This window comes from Ovis canadensis, chromosome 3, assembly GCF_042477335.2.
Source record: "Ovis canadensis isolate MfBH-ARS-UI-01 breed Bighorn chromosome 3, ARS-UI_OviCan_v2, whole genome shotgun sequence".
Lineage (NCBI taxonomy): Eukaryota > Metazoa > Chordata > Mammalia > Artiodactyla > Bovidae > Ovis > Ovis canadensis.
The window spans coordinates 95253247-95273854 of record NC_091247.1 but is presented as its reverse complement, the minus strand read 5'-3'; the positions used below and the strand labels follow the sequence as shown (position 1 = coordinate 95273854).

Genomic DNA, 20608 nt, shown 5'->3' with positions numbered 1-20608 from the left:
CCCCTTCCCTCCAAAGAGATTAGCTTTGCTTCTGACGACTTTCCTCATCTTCCTATTTTGTGCCTTTCCGTCCTGTGTTCCAACATCCCCATTCCTGTCTGTCAGGGTCTCCTGCCCTCTCTGCCACTACCCTAACACTGCAGGACTGCCCTTTGGCTTCCTTCTTCCCCTCGGGGCCTTGGGGCGGGACCTCTGTTCAGATTCTCTGCCCTGGAGCAGAACTCCCAGGTGCCTGTCTCCAGAGAGGCTTTCTGGAGACCATGCCCCATCAGATACAAGAAGAGAGTCTTGCTGCAGTGGTTTCTGGCAGGTAGGTGATGGAGTCTGGGAAGCAGCAACCTGGGCTGTCCCTCCCCAAGCCCAGGGCTCCAGAAAAGGGCCTGCAGCCTCGTCTCCAGGCCAGCTGGGCCCCTCACCATCTTAGCATTCAGGGCGTAGCTGCCTGTTTGTTCCTGACTGAAAAGACGTCCTGCAAATTTCACCTGCCACTGACCCCCTGATTTCCCCATCCTTCAAGCGCTCAGGGCTTCTCTGTCAAGTGTGTCAGTGCATCAGGGTGAGAGGAGGACTTCAAGCAACAAGACCCTCCTCCTGTCCCTCAAGGCTCCCTGAAAATGGCTCCCTTCTCTGCTGTGAGAAGTCCAGCTCCCAGAACAGCCAGCCCTCAGGGACCTCTCAAGACAAGGCCTGAGGCCTTGCCTGTCCCACAGAGGCGCTGGGAGCCCTGTCCCTCAGTCTCTGAGCTAGGAGGCCAAGCTGAGGCTTCGCAAGGCCCAGAGGCAGACAAGCACATTCTGGCTTGTCCCAGTCCTGCATTAGCAGGCCTGTCTCGGGAAGCTTGGATTTGGTTCTTTCTCAGTGAGTGCCAAGATCAGGGCTCTTTGGCACTTAATCCTGTGGCAAGAGGCCTCCCTTTGATGACTGTGTGGAATGAGATGGAATCTGGCCAGGTTGTTAGAGGAACTGAGTCCCTGGAGTGGGAACGTAATGAGAACGTGGGGCCATTCGCCATTCAGGGTGGAAAGTAGAGCACTTATTGTGGGGCCAAGGCTGAGGCTGGCAGGAAGCAGGCTTGGAGCGTGGAGCTTGCCGTATCACCAGGAGGATTTGGGGGGTGGTTGCAGAGACAGCGAGGGTCTGACTAAACTCCTGCCTCAGATACTGAACTGCTCACTTTCTGTTGAACTTAAGCAAGTTAGAGCAATCAACCAACATGAAAAGCAAATGTATTAAGTCTAGAAGGAAAATAATAACTTTTGCAGTGGTTATCTCTGTGGTATGTTGATAGGTGATTATAACTTTTTTGTGTGTGCTTTCAATTTTTCTGACATTTTTTCTAAACAGAGTGGATTACACCTGAGAAAACGTACAAACTCAAAGTTGTCTCTACTTTGAAAGCAAAGAGATTCTGGGGAAGGACTCTGGAATTCAGAAATTGATAGACATATTTTGAAAGGGAAGAGGCAGTACTTTACAGCAGTCGGGCTGCTCCCAAGTAAGATGTTCTCCTGGCCTCCTGACAGCCTGATTGGCTTATCTGGGCTGGGGTTAGTCCTGCTGTTTTAGTGTGGAAGGTGGCTGTTCCTTTCCCATCCTATGTGACCACTGTCAGCCTGCTCAGAAGATGCCCCATGGGGCAACCTGCCCTGGAGCTGCATCCTGCCTTTGGACCAGGGGCTTCTGTGGAGGTCTCTCTGCACTCCCATCCTTAGCCAACTTTGTCCCTTGGTCAAAGCGGATCAGGGTGGCTTCCCTGGGTTTCTTCCCAAACCATAAGCATCCTTGATGCCCCTTCCTCATCTGACCTAGACGTAGGCTGCCTTCTCTCACTGTTGTCTGTTTATTAGTGATTTTTTTTAAAAAAGGATATATCATACATACAGCAAAATACATAAATCCGAAGTGTATGGCCTAATGGATTTTGACACACATTTATACTGTGTAACTACCAGTCAGATCAAGGCACTGAGCATTTCCATTAATCCAGAGAGTTCCCTTGGGCCCTCTCCAAGTCAACACCCCCACCCACCTTCACAAAGGTAATACCATAATGACGTCTACCACCATAGGTGCGTTTAACCTGTTTTTGAAATTTGTATATACTTTTTGCATCTGCCTTCTTTTGCTCATCATTATGTGAATTGGCCTTCTATTATCATGTAACAAATCACCCCAAAATTTAATGGCTTGAAATAGCAGGCAATTCTTTTGCTCACTGACCTTCAGTTTTGACAGGACTTAGAGAGGATGGTTTGTCCCTCAGCCTTGGCTAAGGCAGCTTGACAGGGGGACGGTCTGTTTCAAGATATCTCACTTCCATGGTGGGACAATTGTTGCTGACCATTAGCTGGTCACTTAGCTGGAGCTGTGGGCCAGGCCCTCAGTTCTTATCCACATGGGTCTCTTCATAGGCTACTTGGGCTTCCTTACAATGTGATGGCTAAATTTCAAGAAAGCAACCATCCCAAGAAAGCCAGGTGGAAATGCAAGGCATTTTCATGACCTAGCTTCAGAGGTCGCATAGCCTCACCTTGGCAACACTCTATTGTTAAGGCAGTCACAAAGGCCTGCCCAGGATCAAGTGGAGGGACATAGACTCTACCTCTGGATGGAGGATGTGGGAAAGTTCTATAAGAGCATGGGGTGAGAGATATTAGGGTGCCATTCTTGAGAAAATTTATCCGATTGTAGCATATTTGTAGTTTGCATTTTAAATGCTGTGTAATATTTCATTGTGTGCATATACTTCCCCAGTCTGTTAACTGACATTTGAGTTGTTTGCAATTTGGGCCTGTTTGAAGAGTACCACTATGAATATTGTTATACAAGTCTTTTGGTGGACAAAGACTGCCTTCTCTCAGTGTTGCTGTCTCTAGGTTTTAAGATTTAAAAAATCATACAATTCTATTCTCTTTTATTTTTTCCCCATCAGTTACTGTGGCCATATGTATTCTAGTATGTAAATCTCTGCTAGTGTTTTTTAAATGATGAGAAGAAATTATATAAGTATTACATAAATATCTTCTCTTTATAAAAACTTTCAATATTACAATTAAGACTAAAATTTCTTCCAACACCACTTGCCAAATCTGAACCCTTTCCTCATACTTCAAGGTAACCTCTGTCACTAGTTTGGCGGGTCTCCTTTTAGAGCTTTTTTGATGCATTTACTCACATAAATATTCTCACAGGAAATACTGTTTTCTTTGTGTGTGTGTGTGTGTGTGTGTGTGTGTGTGTGTGTTGTTTGTTTGGTACAACGAATGGCATCATACAGCTCTGCAATTTGCTTTCACACTTAAAGAATACCTTGGAGATACGGCCATGGAGATCTACTTTACTTTTTAAACTGCTGAATAACGTGCATGGTATTGTTACACTGGATGAATGGCAAACATTTATCCATTTCCCAGTGGAAGGCCGTTTAGGCTATAGTCGTCTTTATCGTTTTGCGTGTGTCCCATAAACTGAAGGGCAGGCCTTGCGCACTGTGAAGACTGTCAGAGCTGGGTCAAGACTGATGCACCTCTGCAAAGGGAAGTGTTGCTGGAGCCCTGGATCTGTGCCCCTCAGTGTCCCTTTTCTTTGCCTGCAGAGACGTCTCAGAGAGGCTGTGCAACTGCTGGAAGACTATAAACGTGGGACCCTGCGCCCGGGGGTCACCAATGAGCAGGTAACTCTGCTGGAGGAGGGGTGGGGGAATAGTGGTGGGGAAGGACGGTGGCAAATTCACTATCCCTCCCCTGCAGCCAGAACCACTTCTCTTCCCCTCAGAATCCACTTTTACTGCTGCTACATCTCCTGTGGACTTCTGGATTTTGGAGGGGATGCTCAGGGCCCTCCTGTAAGCTGGTCTGGTGGGAAATGTGGAGGCTGCTAAGACTAGAGAAACCTAAGGCAATAGTCTGCTGGCTCTGAGACCTGCATCTTTTCCCAATTCCACATTCAGTGACATCACAGTGATGACTTGAAATCAGCCACAATGTGAGAATTTACGCCATGGAAATTGACAGATACTATAAATCAGGACTTTTTTCTCAAAAATACTCACCAGCATACCACTATCCCGAAGTTTAGACTGAGGATGAGAAAGATGGAGGAGACAGAGTGGAATTAGGCTAAGACACTGTAATTTCTGTTTTGTTAATATCATGTAGAAACTTGAACTAGAGCTAATTAAAAAGTTGATGGTTTTGTTTCGTTTGGGGGTAAGGTAGAGAGATGTAGTATAGGGCAGCTCTAGTGATTGTAGAGACAGATGGTTAATGTGCTGAAGTTTTTCTTTTTGTTCATAAGCTTTATTTTAAAAGCTATCAAAAACTAATCTCACAGTTTTTTTTTTCCAAAGTAATTTATATACAAAGTTCAAAAAGTCAAATAGTATGAAAACGCTTGTAAGGGAAAATAGTGTATTGCCCCATCCCTCCCCAGTTCCCATTTCTCTTCCCCAGAAGCAAATGCTGTTAGCTGTTTCTTCAGAGAGAAACCTATATTTCAAACTAAGCATATCTATACTGCTATTTCTCAACTAGTTCTTTTGTGTGGTAGTTGAGGATACATCTCTCTTATTATTTACCTCTATAAACACATTTCTCTCCCCTACCCTCATCACCCTCCCCAAATAATTGTCATATTTTGGGGTCTATGGATATTCAATATTCACATTATGACAGTTATATGAATAATACTACAACTTTGCTGTATATGATTATGTTTCCTCTCCTTTTTGACTTTATGTTTTATCTGGATTTAATAATTGCCTCATTTTTCTCACTGACAGAGTTTTCTTTGTACCATCTCTAATCCTTACGGTATCTTCTAGCAGCTCTTTGATATTTTTAATGGTGGTGGTGGTTTAGTTGCTGAGTCTCTGTGACCCCATGGACTGTAGCCAGCCAGGCTCCTCTGGCCATGGGATTTCCCAGGCAAGAATATTGAAGTGGGTTGCCATTTCCTTCTCCAGGGGATCTCCCAACCCAGGGATTGAACCCAGGTCTCCTGCATGGCAGGCAGACTCTTTACCAGCTGAGCTACAAGAGAAGCCCTTTCCACTTCTGTATTTTTCCCTGAAATTTTTAATGCTGGGACCCAGCTCCCTCAGCTCCTCTTGGTATACACCTTCATTTTAGTGGAAGACCTTGTCTGGTAGCTCCCTGGGGTAAATGGAAAGAAAATTTGGAGTCCTTTTATATCTGAAAATAATGTAATTTGTAATTGTAATTCTGTACTCAGCTTTAACTGACAGTTTGGCTGAGGAGAAAATTCCAATTTTTAGGTTGACAACATTTTCCTTTAGAATTTTGAAGACATTGCTCTTCTGGCTTCTAGTCTAACTTTTGAAAAATCCGATGCTGTTTTATTCCTGATTCTTTGCAAGTGACCTGTTTTCTCTCTCTGGGAATGTTTAGGACCTCCTCTCTATGTATATGTTTTATTTCTGAAATTCCACAATGCCATGTCTTGTAAAATTTATTGTTTTGGGTTTCTGGTGACCTTTTTCAATCTGAAGACTCCTGTCTCTCAGTTCTGGCAATTTTTCTTATACTGTTTCTTTGATAATTTCTTCTCATTCTGAAATTCCTATTAGTCGAATGTTCAACATCTTAGATTGATAACCGGGTTTTCTTATCCTTTTTTTCTCTTCTATTCTTTCACTTTTTCCTTCTGTCTGGCTTTACAGGACATTTCCTTGAGTTTATTTTCAACATGTCTATCAAATTTTTAACTTCAGCTAGTACAAATTTTAATTTCTGAGAGCTATTTGGCTGTTTCTTTTCTTTATTCCTTTCAACAGGATCCTGTCCTGTTTTGTTAATACAGTATCTTCTCACCTCTGCATTCTGGAAGCCAAGTAGAGGGGCAAGGCTGAAGCCCCAATATTCACTTTGCAGATTTTCATTGATTTCTCTGCTTTTAGCCACACCTGCTCCCTCTTTCCACTGGGCTAGCGTTCCCAAGTCTGGAGTCACTTGGATTCAGTTTCTCCAGAAGGTTGATAACCCTCTGGTGTTTGGGGGACACAGGCGAGGGCAGTGGGAGCCCCCTTGCTGTGTGGGGAAGGCCGAGGGGTCCTACTGCTTTGAATTCAGATTTTCAGCCAAGTCCCTCTGTTTAGCCCTATGATTAACCCTTTGTAACTGGGGTGCCTGGGCCCTCCAAGCCCTGAACTTTGCTGGCATCTGGGGGTGATGGTCTGGGTTCTCAAGTGTGGCTTCTGCAGGCATCGAGGGACGGCTTCCTCCTCTCTGCCGGATCAGTTCCTAAAACGCTGCTCGTTTTCCGTGCAGGAACACGTTGCTGTCTCTCCCGTGCAATTGCCTCTTCTGTTCTGTTGGCGACTGTGAGGCACCGCCCTGCCTTCTCACACCTTTAGCACAAAGTCCACACCACCTGCTGGCGCCTGGCTGGGTGTTCCCTGGGCCAGGTGGCCAAGCCATCAGCCCTCCCCAGTCCAGTTTGTTTTGCTATGTATTTATGGAGCACCTCCAGGCCAGTGTTGGTGCTAGGACCTGGGGGAGAGCAGGGGAGAGGCTGGAGAAGGGTGCTGCCCCCGGGAATCCCCAGAATCCGGCCAGGACAGTGAAAATGCATGATGCTGTGGGAGAGCAGAGGGAGGAGTCACCTGACCAGAAGCAGGGAGTCTGGAAGAGATTTCTCACCTGAGACTGAGGGATGAGCAAGGATTAGTGAGGACAGGGCGCTGGGAAGGGGCGGAGGAAAAACATCCTGAGCACAGAGAGAATGGCCCCTAGAGGAAGATGGTCCCTAGAGGAAGATGGTCCCTAGAGGAAGGGACGTGCCAATGTGCTGGTCAGCAGCCTGCCACATGGAGAGGGGGCAGAGGTGCCAAGAGAGGCAGCCCCTTGGCCAGATGTCCTGGTGCGGGCCCCTGAAGTGACGCAGTTGCAGTGTTGGCTACACAAGGTCTCAGGAGTCTGTGTGGCCTGCTGAGTTGGTCGGGAGCAGCCATCAGCAGACAGGGCAGGGCCGGATCTCCTTACTCCTGAGCGAAGTGCTGCCCTCTGGCTGTGGCACCGAGGAGCCCGCTGGTGTGACCTGACATGCCCCTCTCTAGGGTGGTGGTGGGGGTCCTCACACCCTGGCAGCTCCTCATGGACCAGAGGAGTCCAGCCTCCAGGCCCTTCCTGACCCAGTGTCTGCTCCCAGCCCAAGCTCCCCTCCAGCCTGGCTTTTCCTCCTGGGACTCTTTCCAGTTTTCAAGAGTTGGGAAATGAGGGCATGTTTCCTCTCTTTGTTCCCTTCAAAAGCTTAAAGCTGCCTGTCCTGTTTTCTGGGCCTGCTTTGTTTTCTATCCCGAAAGCTCTCATGTGCCTCCAGGCAGCTGGGAGGCCAGGAGGGTTGGGGGGGGGATTTGCTTGCACTAGCTGGGGGAGGGTGGGGGTACCCTGCACTAACTGGGGGAGGGTGGGGGTACCCTGCACTAACTGGGGGAGAGCTGGGTGAGGGTGCAGGTACCCTGCACTAGCTGGGGGAGGGCGGGGGTACCCTGCACTAGCTGGGGGAGGGGGGGTACCCTGCACTAACTGGAGGAGGGTGGGGGGACCCTGCACTAGCTGGAGGAGGGTGGGGGGACCCTGCACTAGCTGGGGAAGGGTGGGGGGACCCTGCACTAGCTGGAGGAGGGTGGGGGTACCATGCACTAGCTGGGGGAGGGGGGGGACCCTGCACTAGCTGGGGGAGGGGGGGACCCTGCACTAGCTGGGGGAGGGTGGGGGGAGGGCAGGGGTACCCTGCACTAGCTGGAGGAGGGTGGGGGTACCCTGCACTAGTGGGGGAGGGGGGGTACCCTGCACTAACTGGGGGAGGGTGGAGGGACCCTGCACTAGCTGGGGGAGGGCGGGGGTACCCTGCACTAGCTGGGGGAGGGGGGGTACCCTGCACTAACTGGAGGAGGGTGGGGGGACCCTGCACTAGCTGGAGGAGGGTGGGGGGACCCTGCACTAGCTGGGGAAGGGTGGGGGACCCTGCACTAGCTGGAGGAGGGTGGGGGTACCCTGCACTAGCTGGGGGAGGGCGGGGGGACCCTGCACTAGCTGGGGGAGGGTGGGGGGAGGGCGGGGGTACCCTGCACTAGCTGGAGGAGGGTGGGGGTACCCTGCACTAATGGGGGAGGGGGGGTACCCTGCACTAGCTGGAGGAGGGTGGGGGTACCCTGCACTAACTGGGGGAGGGTGGAGGGACCCTGCACTAGCTGGGGGAGGGTGGGGGGACCCTGCACTAGTGGGGGAGGGTGGGGGTACCCTGCACTAGTGGGGGAGGGTGGGGGTACCCTGCACTAGTGGGGGAGGAGGGGTACCCTGCACTAACTGGGGGAAGGTGGGGGGACCCTGCACTAGCCGCTCCTCCCTGTTCTGGCTCCAGTTGGTGATGCCTGAGGCTTCCCTCTGGAGGCTGGCAGCACAGTGCTCTAGGTGTGAGTCCATGGCCCAGAACCCCTCCCCACGCCCTCCTGGCTCCCCAGACATCAGGACTGGGCTCTGCTGCAGCTCTTACAGTACCTCCTGGACCTAGTCTACAGAGCCCTGGCCCCCACCAGCCTCCACGGCCACAGCAAGAGCGGGTAGGTAGTGACATACCAGCTCAGGATCTGGGGAGCTTCAGGGATCAGAAATTCACCAAGTCCCCATCCCTGGTTCAGGCTGGCCCTGCTCAAGGGTCATGCTGGTGCTGTCTGAAGAGGCTGAGGATGGTTCTTGACCTCGGTCTGGACGGTGGCCTGTGTGCTCTTGGGCTCTGTGCCTCCCCTGATGTCCTTTTGCAGGTGTGTGAGTCAGAAGCCTGTGGCTGTGTGCTGATGCCTATGGACCTGACGCAATGTCTGGGCACCACTGGGTATCTTATGCACTAATTTGTTCCCTAATCTGCCCTCCAGTTACAATATCCCACCAGGGGGCTACAAGCAGATTGAGAATTTATTCACACCTGATGGCCTTGGTTAGTGGGTGGCTGATATCTCCTCCAGAGACTGTTAACTTGTTGAAAGGTTGCTGTACCAATGAACAGTTAGTCCTAAGGATGAAATAAAAATAAGCACAATTCACTCTTTGGGCTTGACAGGTATAGATTTGATGTGTTAGGAACCCTAATAAAGACTGTAGCTATTGTTAAACAACAAAGCCATAGATGAGAGCAAAAACGTGAGCCCAGGCAGCTAAGTTTTTGAGGGTTTGCTGTGCTGTGTGCTTTGTGTATGCTGGGGCTTTGCTGGGATGGTTTGGTATGGATGGAGATGGCTGGGGTTCAATATGGAAGACCCCCATGGTAATGAGTCATCACTCACTGTGAGCTCACCAAGGGCTAGGAGCCATGCTGAATATTTGCACTTTATATGTATTCTCTCAATTAATCTTCACAGAAGCCTTATTTGGTTGATGCCTATATTGACCCCATTTTACAGGCAAGAAAACTGAGGCTCAGAGAGATTACAAACTTATCTCAGGTTACATAACTAATGTGTGGTGGGACAGGGACACTGGACCTGGAAGATCCAATGCCCATTTTTCACTCACTGTCTGAAGACAGATTTGGAAGGGAAGGTGATACTCTGGAGTGGAATGTGTGTGCTAACAGGCAGAGTGAGGGGGTGGGGTAGAAGTGCCATCAGAGGGGCTTGGCATGTGTGCAGGTCTCATAGCCCCAGTCACACAGGGCAGTTAACCCTGTCAGGCCAGGCTGTGGGCATCTGTGGGGCACCTGGTACATGGAGGTGCAGTGGCAGGTGGGCACTGGGAGGTTCCTGCCCTCATGCAGCCAGCTCCCACGCAGGCGCACACGTAAGGGAGTGGCTGGAGGCAGGAGTTAGGCTGCGGTTGAAGGAATTCAGCGGTGAGAGACTCCTGAGAACACAGGTGCTGAGGAAAGGCTTCATGGAGGACACAAGCGATTCGACGTAGAATGTAGAGACCCAAGGCATGAGAAGGACGTCCCTGTAAGTTGCAGACGAAGGCTGAGAAGAAGAGTGGAGAGAGAGAGAAGGACAGAAGATGAGAGAGGAAGTTGGGAAGTTTCAGGCCAGATTGTGAGTTTCTGGGACCCAGAAGAGATGCTGGTTGTGTTGTCCTGGAGTGAGGGGGGAGCAGGACAGTGGAACTGTGGCTGGATCCTTCTGTACCAGGTATATGGGGAGGGAAAAGTGCTGAAAGGAAACCAGCCTGGGAGCGACTGGGGTGGTCGGAAGTGAGGGGGCAGGGAGCCACTGTTGGCTTCTGAATGGCGGTTCTGGTCCATCATTCCACATCCCCAGAGGCTGGGAACCAGCCCACCTTCCTTGGTGCCTGCTCAGCACCCAGCACAGTGTATTGGTTGCCCAGGGGTCCCGTGAAGGATGGGTTCTGCCTGCAACCTGCCAAGGAGAAAGGGCAGCTGAGATGTGAGAGATCCTGCCGGTCTACTCCCCTGGCAGAGCAGAAATGGGGTCAGCTGTGTTTGAGTTTTGCTGAAAATAGCAGAGAAGATGCCAGAGAGTTAAAAATTCTTGCACCCTGAATCTTCTCTGGGTATCAGCAGGATTGTCTATCAGAAGCTTGACTGACATCCCCCCCACCCGACTTGCCCTGACCCCTGGCCTCTGGGATCCTGATCAGCACCCAGCACCTCTGGGGCAACTACAAGCTGACCCTTATTATTAACACAAAACAGGCAAGTGATCAGCATTAGCTGAAGCATTTGTATGATATGCTGGAAGTGGTACTGGGTGCTGTATAGCATCTCCAGGCTGGGTCTTTCAGTGGCCTCCTGGGTGGTCTTTCTGTTCTTCCTGGGCTCCCTCTGCCCATTCCCAGTATAGCACTCAGAGTGACCTGTGAAACTGCTCCAGGGTTTGTTCCTCTGCCTCAGGGTTTCTCAGACTCAGCACGATTGGCATTTGGGGCTGGGTAATTCTTTGTTGTGGGGGCTGTCCTGTGCACTGTAGGACGTTTAGCAACACCCCTGGTCTACCCACTGTGTGCTAATGGTACCCCTTCCCAATTCATGATAACCAGATATTTCCTAATGGCCCCTGGGTGGAAAATTGCCCTCCTGTTAAGGACCACTCTATAGTAAAAACTCAGAGTAAAAGCCACAGTCCTCAGCACAAACTGCAAAGCCCCAATTCCTCTCTGATCTTATTTCCTACTGCTCTTGCCTTCATTCAGCCCACTTCAGTCACACAGGCCTCCTTGCTGGCCTTCAGATAGGCTGGGGAGGTCCACTCTGCCTCAGGGTCTTTGCACTGGCTGTTCTGCTGGACAGAAAAATCTCCTACCAGGCATCTGCATGGCTCACTCCCTCCAGGTATTTTCTCCAAAGCCATCTCAATGAAAACTACCCTGACCACCTTACTAAACATCATCCTACTTGAGAATCTGTCCAGGGAAAGAAAAGTTGGGGGGGCAAAAGAAGGAGCCACTAGAACCAGAGGCAGGACAAGAGATGGAATTTTAGGGGGCCGTGGCCAGCGAAGGGATCTGACTAGAGGCGCTTCTGGGGGTGGAGGATGCAGCCTCAGTGTCTCCCCCTCCCCTCTTCCATCCCAGCTCCAGCCTAGCCTTTACTTTTCTGTCCCCCCTGTGACAGAAGCTGTGACCCTGGTCATGTCATCATGTTCCTGAATGTTCCCCATCCTTCACCCCCTCCTTTCGTGAGGACCTCACTATAATAAATTTTTAAAAATCCATCCTTGCTGCCAGCACACTCTCCCTACCCTTACTCTGCTCTACTTTCTCTTGTTTCTTGAAGTACTCATCCTTCTCACATGTGAGCAAATTTACTTTTCATTATTTTTTTGTTTATTGTTTTTCTCCACAATCCTGTAAACTCCACAAGACCAGAGATTTTGTGTTTTTTTTTTTTTTTTTTTTTTTTACTGATATATTCTTAGTGCCTAGAGCGGTGCCCAGCACATAATATGGACTCAATAGATATTTGTTGGATAAATGAATTGTTTTTAATTATCACAATAAGCTTGAAAGTAAGTATTCATATTCCTATATTACAAATGAGGAAATGGAGGCTCAAAAAATTGAGTTGTTTTTGTTTAGTCGCTAAGTTGTGTCCAATCTTTTGTGACCCCATGGACTGTAGCGCACCAGGCTCCTCTGTCCATGGGATTTCCCAGGCAAGAATACTGGAGTGGGTTGCCATTTCCTTTTCCAGGGGATCTTCCTGAGCCAGGGCTTGAACCCACATCTCCAAGTAAATTGCCCCAAGTCACATGGCTAGCAAGTGGGAGATCTGTAATTCCAATTCACAAAAGAGGGTTTGACTAGAGGCTCGAGCCTCTTAATAGAGAGAAGCTGTGTGTACATGGAAGTCATGACTGCTCATGTGTGTTGTGTAGCAGACTGAGGGGGGATATTTGTCTCGTTTCATCTGTAGATTGGCCCATCTTTTGCCCCACGTAGATTTGCATTTGTACATATTACCTGGGAGTAACCATGGCAACAAAGTTAATGGTGAGAAATAATAGGATTGGCCCAAATGATGAATTAAGAAGATTTCTTATTGTTTCATGAAGGCATCCTCTGCCTTATAGAAGGATCCCTTTCAGGCTCTGTTTAATTACATTGTAGAGGTTGTTTTAAATAGGCTCTGTTGTTGCTGCTTCAGAGGTTTGGAGAAGCAGCTTGGAAAGAGGAGAGGGGAAGGGGACTCCTCCATCTGAGGTTTGAGCATAGGAGGTCTCTGCCCTGAGAAGGAAGAAGCTTCTCCCCCTGAAGTTTGTTTGGGGCCCACCCTCTGCCCCTTGCTTGGCCTCTGCACTGGGTTCCTGATAGGTTCAAATGGCAACTCAGCTGAGACTTAGGCCATTTCTGAAATCAGCAAATGTCTGCATTGTTCCAGCAACCTTTCTCCCAGGCTGTTTCCCCATGTCCTCTGTGTCCTCATTCTCCAAGCTGAGAAATCAAGAAAGGTCGAAAGTCTCACATCCACACTGGTTGTTGCTGCACCAGTAAATTCCAAGGGATCGGGGCTATGCATTTTAATGTTCAGCCAGAAACACAGAGGGAGATGACTGAGCCCAAAGGAGACCAGGTCACACTGAGGAATTGTAGCTTAAAATGGAGCTGCTGTGGTGGGCCGGCAAGAAGACGCAGGGGGCACCCTGTTCTAGATTCTCAGTGTGGATGGACTGTCCACCATGTCTCCTTGGCCTCCATCAAGTGCTTCACATTCCAGGGTTTCCTTGCTTGTAACTTGTTTGCAGGGTTGGCTCATTAAACTTCAAATTAGCAACTAGTTCTTGGCTTGTGGGTGATATCTGCTGCCATTTCTGTATCCAGCATTCAACTCATGGGTCCAGCATGTCCCAGGGAAAAACCCAGACTCAAGAAATCAGGCCCGAGTCCTTGTCCTGGGCTCTCTGGAAGCCAGAATTGGCATCATCAGACGGGAAGGGACCTTGGAGAGACTAGCTTCCATCTCCTGTCTCATTAATTAAAAAACCAAAACAGTGTAATTCTAAGGAGTGAGGTGACTTGCTCAGGAAGATCAGGCGAGTTACCGGCTGAGCCAGGCCCCAGGTCTGTGACCTTGACTGTTGTTGGTGCAGCCTGGAGATCGGATGAACCTAAATGAGGTCAGATCATGACTAGGAAGTCAGTTTAAGATGGAGCTGTCCCTCCCTTCTCACCCCAAAACTTCCTGAGGTAGGAGCACTTCTAGATGCCGTGAGAAGAACCTCAACATGACTTAGTGTTCATTCCTTCCTCTCTCCTGTGGAGAGGCTTCCCTGACATTGTGGGAAGCACTTTCCCCAAACCCCAAATGGGTTACTTTGGTTAAGGTTATACTAACTGCTGTAATGAAATGACCTCAGAACACACCAGTTCAAATAAGATATATGTTTATCTCTTGCCCATGTCATAGTTCAAGTTCCAGGTGGGCAGGTGGCTCTGCTCCACAGGGTCTATCAGGAACCCAGGCTCCTTCCGTCCTGTTTCTCCTCCATCTCCTTAGGTACTTCCCTCTGCCTGGCCCAGGCTGGGCTGCAGCCACATTGTTGTTCTGGCTCACAGGCGGGTGATAGAAAGTATAGGTTGGGAGGAGCAGCAGCAGCAGCAGCAGCTAGGGAAAGGCACATCTCACCTCCCCTCAGATGCCACTAAGGGACTCAGTCACATGGATAAGCCTAATTGCAAAGGAGGCTGGGAAATGTAGTATAGCAGGCCAACCACCTGCCCTGCAAAGGAGGCTGGGAAATGTAGTACAGCAGGTCAGCCACCTGCCCACTACCTTTCTATTACTATGACAGAAAAGGACATAGGTTTTGTTGGACCATTAACAGTCTATGCCATAGAGGACTATAAAGAGCTGAAAAGTTGTGCATGTTATTTCTATTTTTCTCTTAAATTTTTAAGAATTATTTTTGGGAAGAACTGTACAAGAAAGATCTTCATGACCTGGATAATCATGATGGTGTGATCACTCACCTAGAGCCAGACATCCTGGAATGTGAAGCCAAGGGTGCCTTAGAAAGCATCACTACAAACAAATCTAGTGGAGGTGATGGAATTCCAGTTGAGCTATTTCAAATCCTGAAAGATGATGCTGTGAAAGTGCTACATTCAATATGCCAGCAAATTTGGAAAACTCAGCAGTGGCTACAGGACTGGAAAAGGTCAGTTTTCATTCCAATCCCAAAGAAAGGCAATGCCAAAGAATGCTCAAACTACCGCACAATTGCACTCATCTCACATGCTAGTAAAGTAATGCTCAAAATTCTCCAAGCCAGGCTTCAGCAATATGTGAACCGTGAACTTCCTGATGTTCAAGCTGGCTTTAGAAAAGGCAGAGGAACCAGAGATCAAATTGCCAACATCTGCTGGATCATGGAAAAAGCAAGAGAGTTCCAAAAAAACATCTATTTTTGCTTTATTGACTATGCCAAAGCCTTTGACTGTGTGGATCACAATAAACTGTGGAAAATTCTGAAAGAGATGGGAATAGCAGACCACCTGACCTGCCTCTTGAGAACTCTGTATGCAGGTCAGGAAGCAACAGTTAGAACTGGACATGAAACAACAGACTGGTTCCAAATAGGAAAAGGAGTATGTCAAGGCTGTATATTGTCACCCTGCTTATTTAACTTCTATGCAGAGTACATCATGAGAAATCCTGGGCTGGAAGAAGCACAAGCTGGAATCAAGATTGCCAGGAGAAATATCAGTAACCTCAGATATGCAGATGACACCACCCTTATGGTAGAAAGTGAAGAGGAACTCAAAAGCCTCTTGATGAAAGTGAAAGAGGAGAGTGAAAAAGTTGGCTTGAAGCTCAGCATTCAGAAAATTAAGATCATGGCATCCGGTCCCATCACTTCATGGGAAATAGATGGAGAAACAGTGGAAACAGTGTCAGACTTTATTTTTTGGGGCTCCAAAATCACTGCACATGGTGATTGCAGCCATGAAATTAAAAGATGCTTACTCCTTGGAAGGAAAGTTATGACCAACCTAGAAAGCATATCGAAAAGCAGAGACATTACTTTGCCGACTAAGGTCTGTCTAGTCAAGGCTATGGTTTTCCTGTGGTCATGTATGGAGGTGAGAGTTGGACTGTGAAGAAGGCTGAGCGCTGAAGAATTGATGCTTTTGAAGTGTGGTGTTGGAGAAGACTCTTGAGAGTCCCTCGGACTGCAAGGAGATCCAGCCAGTGCATTCTGAAGGAGATCAGCCCTGGGTGTACTTTGGAAGGAATGATGCTAAAGCTGAAACTCCAGTACTTTGGCCACCTCATGCGAAGAGTTGACTCATTGGAAAAGACTCTGATGCTGGGAGGGATTGGGGGCAGGAGGAGAAGGGGACGACTGAGGATGAGATGGCTGGATGGCATCACCGACTCAATGGACGTGAGTCTGAGTGAACTCCAGGAGATGGTGATGAACAGGGAGGCCTGGCGTGCTGCGATTCATGGGGTCGCAAAGAGTCGGACACGACTGAGCGACTGAATTGACTGACTGACTAAAGAGTTCATGGGGTTGCAAGAATTGAACACAACTTGGTGAGTAAACCACCAACACTGAACAATCTGCTGAATGTTAAAGATGTCAAAAGAAAATAGAATATACAATGTTTCCCTTTCCCTGCCTGCCAGTTTCTTGCTTCTCCCTAGAGTAAGGATCAGTTTCTTCTATATCCTGCCAGAGATCATTTGCATACATTCATCCTTTTCCTTTAAATGTTATTGATATAATAGTGGTAACTCCAGGGACATTCACTGGAGTAGGGTCATAATAGCAAAAGATGAGATAGTCACAAAAGGACAAATGTTGTATCATTCTACTTATACAAAATATCTAGAGTGGTCAAATTCAAAGAGACAAGAGAGCAGAATGGTAGTTCCCTGGACCTGAGGGGAGGAGGATTTGGGAGTTAGTAGTTACTGGGTACAGAGTTTCAGTTGAGGAAGGTGAAAAAATTCTGGAGATGGATGGTGGTGATGGCTGTACAACAGTGTGAATGTACTTAATGCTGCTGAACTTCCACTTAAAAATGGTTAAATGGTATAGTTTGTTATTTATATTTTACCACAATAAAAGATTGGAAATAGCTTAAAAGTCCAGTATGCAGGTCAAGAAGCAACAGCTAGAACCAGACATTGAAAACAGACTGGTTCCAAATCGGGAAAGGAGTACATCAAGGCTGTATATTGTCACCCTGCTTATATGCAGAGTACATCATGAGAAATACTGAGCTGGATGAAGCACAAGCTGGAATCAAGATTGCCAGGAGAAATATCAATAACCTCAGATATGCAGATGACACCACTCTTATGGCAGAAAGTGAAGAGGAACTGAAGAGCCTTTGATGAAAGTGAAAGAAGAGAGTGAAAAAGCTGGCTTAAAACTCAACATTCAGAAAACTAAGATGGCATCCAGTCCCATCACTTCATGGCAAATAGATGGGCAACAATGGAAACAGTGACAGACTTTATTTTCTTGGGCTCCAAAATCACTGCAGATGGTGACTGCAGCCATGAAATTAAAAGACGCTTGCTCCTTGGAAGAAAAGCGATGACCAACCTAGACAGCATATTAAAAAGCAGAGACATTACTTTGCTGACAAAGATCCATATCGTCAAACTATGGTTTTTCTAGTAGTCACATATGGATATGAGAATTGGACCATAAAGAAAGCTGAGTACAGAATTGATGCTTTTGAACTGTGATGTTGGAGAAGACTCTGGAAAGTCCTTTGGACTGCAAGGATATCAAACCAGTCAATCCTAAAGGAAATCAGTCCTGAATATTCATTGAAAGGACTTATGCTGAAGCTGAAGCTCCAGTACTTTGGCCACCTGGTAGAAAGAACTGACTCATTGGAAAAGACCCTTATGCTGGGAAAGATTGAAGGCAGGAGGAGAAGGGGACAACAGAGGATGAGATGGTTGGATGGCGTCAATGACTCAATGGACATGAGTTTCAGTAAGTTCTGGGAGCTGGTGATGGACAGGGAGGCCTGGCGTGCTGCAGTCCACGGGGTTGCAGAGAGTCAAACACGATTGAACGACTGAACTTAACTGAACTGAATAGGGTGAGGTTTATATGTTCATTCAATGTTTCTGTTAGGAAGAATAAGACTGCTCTCCATGCTCTGATGTAGAAAGATCTCCAGATTATACTAGATGCCTTAAGGGACAGAACAGTGTGAACTGGTGTGCTAGCATTTAGAGATGAGTGTATAGGGATTTGGATGGGGATTATGGAACCAGATGGCCTGGGTTCAAATCCCAGTGCTACTGTGGGACTTTGGGCAAATCACTGAACCTCTCAGTGCCTCAGTTTCCACATCTATAAAATGGGAGATACACTACTCCCTGCCGCATAGGGTTGTTGAGAAGATTAATAAGTTAATATGAACAAAGCCCTCAGAAAGATGTTTGACACATAGCACTTGTTCACTAAACATGAATGAATGAATGAAGATGAATGAAGGAATCCAAGTCACAGATCATAACCTGAAGTTCTGGCTCCACCTGCGAGAACTTGGGTGTGGCTGGGCTTTGCTTTTCTCGTCTGTCTTATGGAAACAGTTTTCTGAGTGTGAGGCTCAAATAGATAACAGGGCCATTGCCTCTTATCTGTGGCACTGGCCTGCCCACACCGTGTGTGTGGGTGTCGTGGGGAGGGAATATGTCTGTAAGCTCTGGCCTCCTGGCCTTACCTGCTGACATCCCTGCTGAACTTCGGCCTTTGCTGCTGAGCCAGCACCTGCCTGAGTCTCCCATCGCTGGGTGGGAATGGAGGGGGCAGCCCTTGAACTTGAGGGACACAGATGCAGCCATGGGTAGCAAGTGTTCCTTGGCTAGTCTTCCCGGGGAGGGGGAGAAGGAACAGGTGGAGGTTCTGGGACCTCAGGTGATGTCAGCCGAGGTCCTCTTCCTCTTCTTGTGCGTCAGGTCTGGCTGTCACCCTGGCCAGACATGATGTCAGTCTGCTCCAGAGAACAGGGGGCACACGAGTCTGGAGGCCAGGAGGCCTCCATCTTCTTCCTGCCACCAGGCCTCTGGAACCATGGCTGAGTCACTCAGTCTCTCTGAGATGAGTTGCTTTGTGTGATGTAATCTACTCATGTTGTAGGAATGAAACAACAGAGATGAATTTATTTAGAAATAATTAAGTTCTTTGAAAACTACTGCTCATTTGACTGACTTCCCCTTTATGTCAGGCATTTATGGAGCATGATCTATGGGCCAAGTATTCAGGTATACATACAGGTCTCAGGGAACTTCTGTGTTGCTCAGTCTAAGCAAAGCGCTGCAACAAAACCCCGTGGACTTGGGGGCTTAGACAGTAAGGTCTGTTTCTCACTCAGGTCGGAGTCCAGTGTCACCCAGGAGCCCAGCACCTGCCGTTGCCCAGGAGCCAGGCCCCTTTCACCGTGTAGCTTTCCTGACTTCTAGGGCCTCACTGTCCTCCAGTGGCTCCTCTGTGGGAGGTGCTGGGGCCGAGCCTGGAAGTGGCGAACTCCATTTCTACCTACAGCCCGTCAGCACCTGGTCGTGTGAGCCCACCTGACCGTGGGGAGGCTGGAAAGCATAGACTTAGCTGTGTACCCAAAGGGAAATGCCAGCTGTTGGGAGTATCAAGCATAGTCCTTACAACAGCCTATTGTTTGATGGAGAAACCGGCATGGAGGCAAAGTAATTTGCCCAGGGTCACACATCCAGTGGGTGATAGGAATGCAGACTGCTGGTTCTAAAGCCTGCTCTTTACACTGTCTTTCAATGTCTTAGATCAGTGTTTTCAGCCCAGGCTGTTCATCAGGCGGGGAATCTTTCTCTTTATTTATAAGAATTGTATGAAGACATCTTAGTTTTTTTTTTTTAAATAGACTTAGGTTTGCTGTGTGCACGGCTCTGGGAGATGCTGTGGCCGGTACTCAAAGGCAGGACCCTGCTCCAAGGATCTGGGCCATGACCCCACAGGGTGAGGGGACACGGATGTAGTGGATTCTGACTTGGGGTGGAGAGCCTCGAGTGTCAGGATTTTGTGCCCAAGGCCTGGGGTCACACCTGCTTCGGTCCTGGGACTTGGTGGGTTGCACTTCAGCAAGGCACTCTTTGAGCAACGAGAGATCAACCTATTATCATTTTTTTACTTCTCTCCTGTTATGCTCTCACATACTGTCTTTGGCTAACAGTGATTCTACATTTGGTTTTTCTTTCTTTAGTCCCCTCTGTTCCTCAATTATAATTTAAAAAAAAATCTACTGCCTCTAATCTTTCTGGATATGGAATAGCAGACAATCAAATATGTTTGAAATGTATCTAAAATCAGAGTGATTAGACTGTGAATTAGACTTAAGGACTCGACTGTTGGTAAAAGCATAAACTTTAATACAGATGGTCCTTGACTTACGATGGCTCAACTTACAGTTTACAGACTTGATGATGGTATGAAAATGATATGCATCCAGAGAAACTGTGCTTTGAATTGTGAATATTGATCTTTTCCTAGCTAGCGATGCATGGTCTGATACCCTCTTGTGATGCTGGACAGACAGTGAGCCGCAGTTCCCAGTCAGCCACGAGATCAAGGGGGGACCTAGCAATATACTTAGAACCATTCTGTACCCACACAGCCAGTATGTTTTTCACTTTCAGTACAGTATGCAATGAATTACATGAGATATTCAGTACTATATTATGAAATAGCCTCTGTGTTAGATGATTTTGCTCAACTGTAGGCTAATGGAAGTGTTCTGTGCCCTTTTAAGATGGGCCAGGCTAAGCTATGATGTTCGGTAGGTTTGATGTATTAATATTAAATGCATTTTTGACAATGATAATGTCAACTTACAATGGGTTTATTGGGACATAACCTCATTGTAAGTAGCAGACAATCTGTATGTCAATTATATAACTCTATTATAGCAGCAGCAGCAGTAGCAGCATTCTGCAGCTTAATTTATATCCCAGATGACATTGCCATATAAATGAAGCATAGCTATTCCATTATAAAACTTTAAACATCAGTGCTTACCCGGTCGCCCCTCTTACCTCATGCCCTTCTTGATCCAGTGAAGACGCACTGGCCTTTCATTTGCCCACAGTGCACATTTTTACTTGCCATATTTTCTTGATTCCAAAAGGTTATTTTATCACA

General features: G+C 47.9%; 1 protein-coding gene across 10 annotated transcripts in view; it reads left to right on the top strand.

Moving 5' to 3' along the window:
• SFXN5 (sideroflexin 5) overlaps nucleotides 1-20608 on the top strand; it is a 128008-nt gene that overhangs the window by 20784 nt on the left and 86616 nt on the right. For all 10 annotated transcript variants that reach the window (XR_011255764.1, XR_011255765.1, XM_069583689.1 and 7 more), the window contains exon 3: nucleotides 3596-3673. Coding sequence is in view for 7 of the 10 variants with exons in the window: in XM_069583689.1 (XP_069439790.1) it covers nucleotides 3596-3673 (78 nt within the window). In the remaining 3 variants the exon portion in view is untranslated. The remainder of the gene's footprint in view (nucleotides 1-3595; nucleotides 3674-20608) is intronic.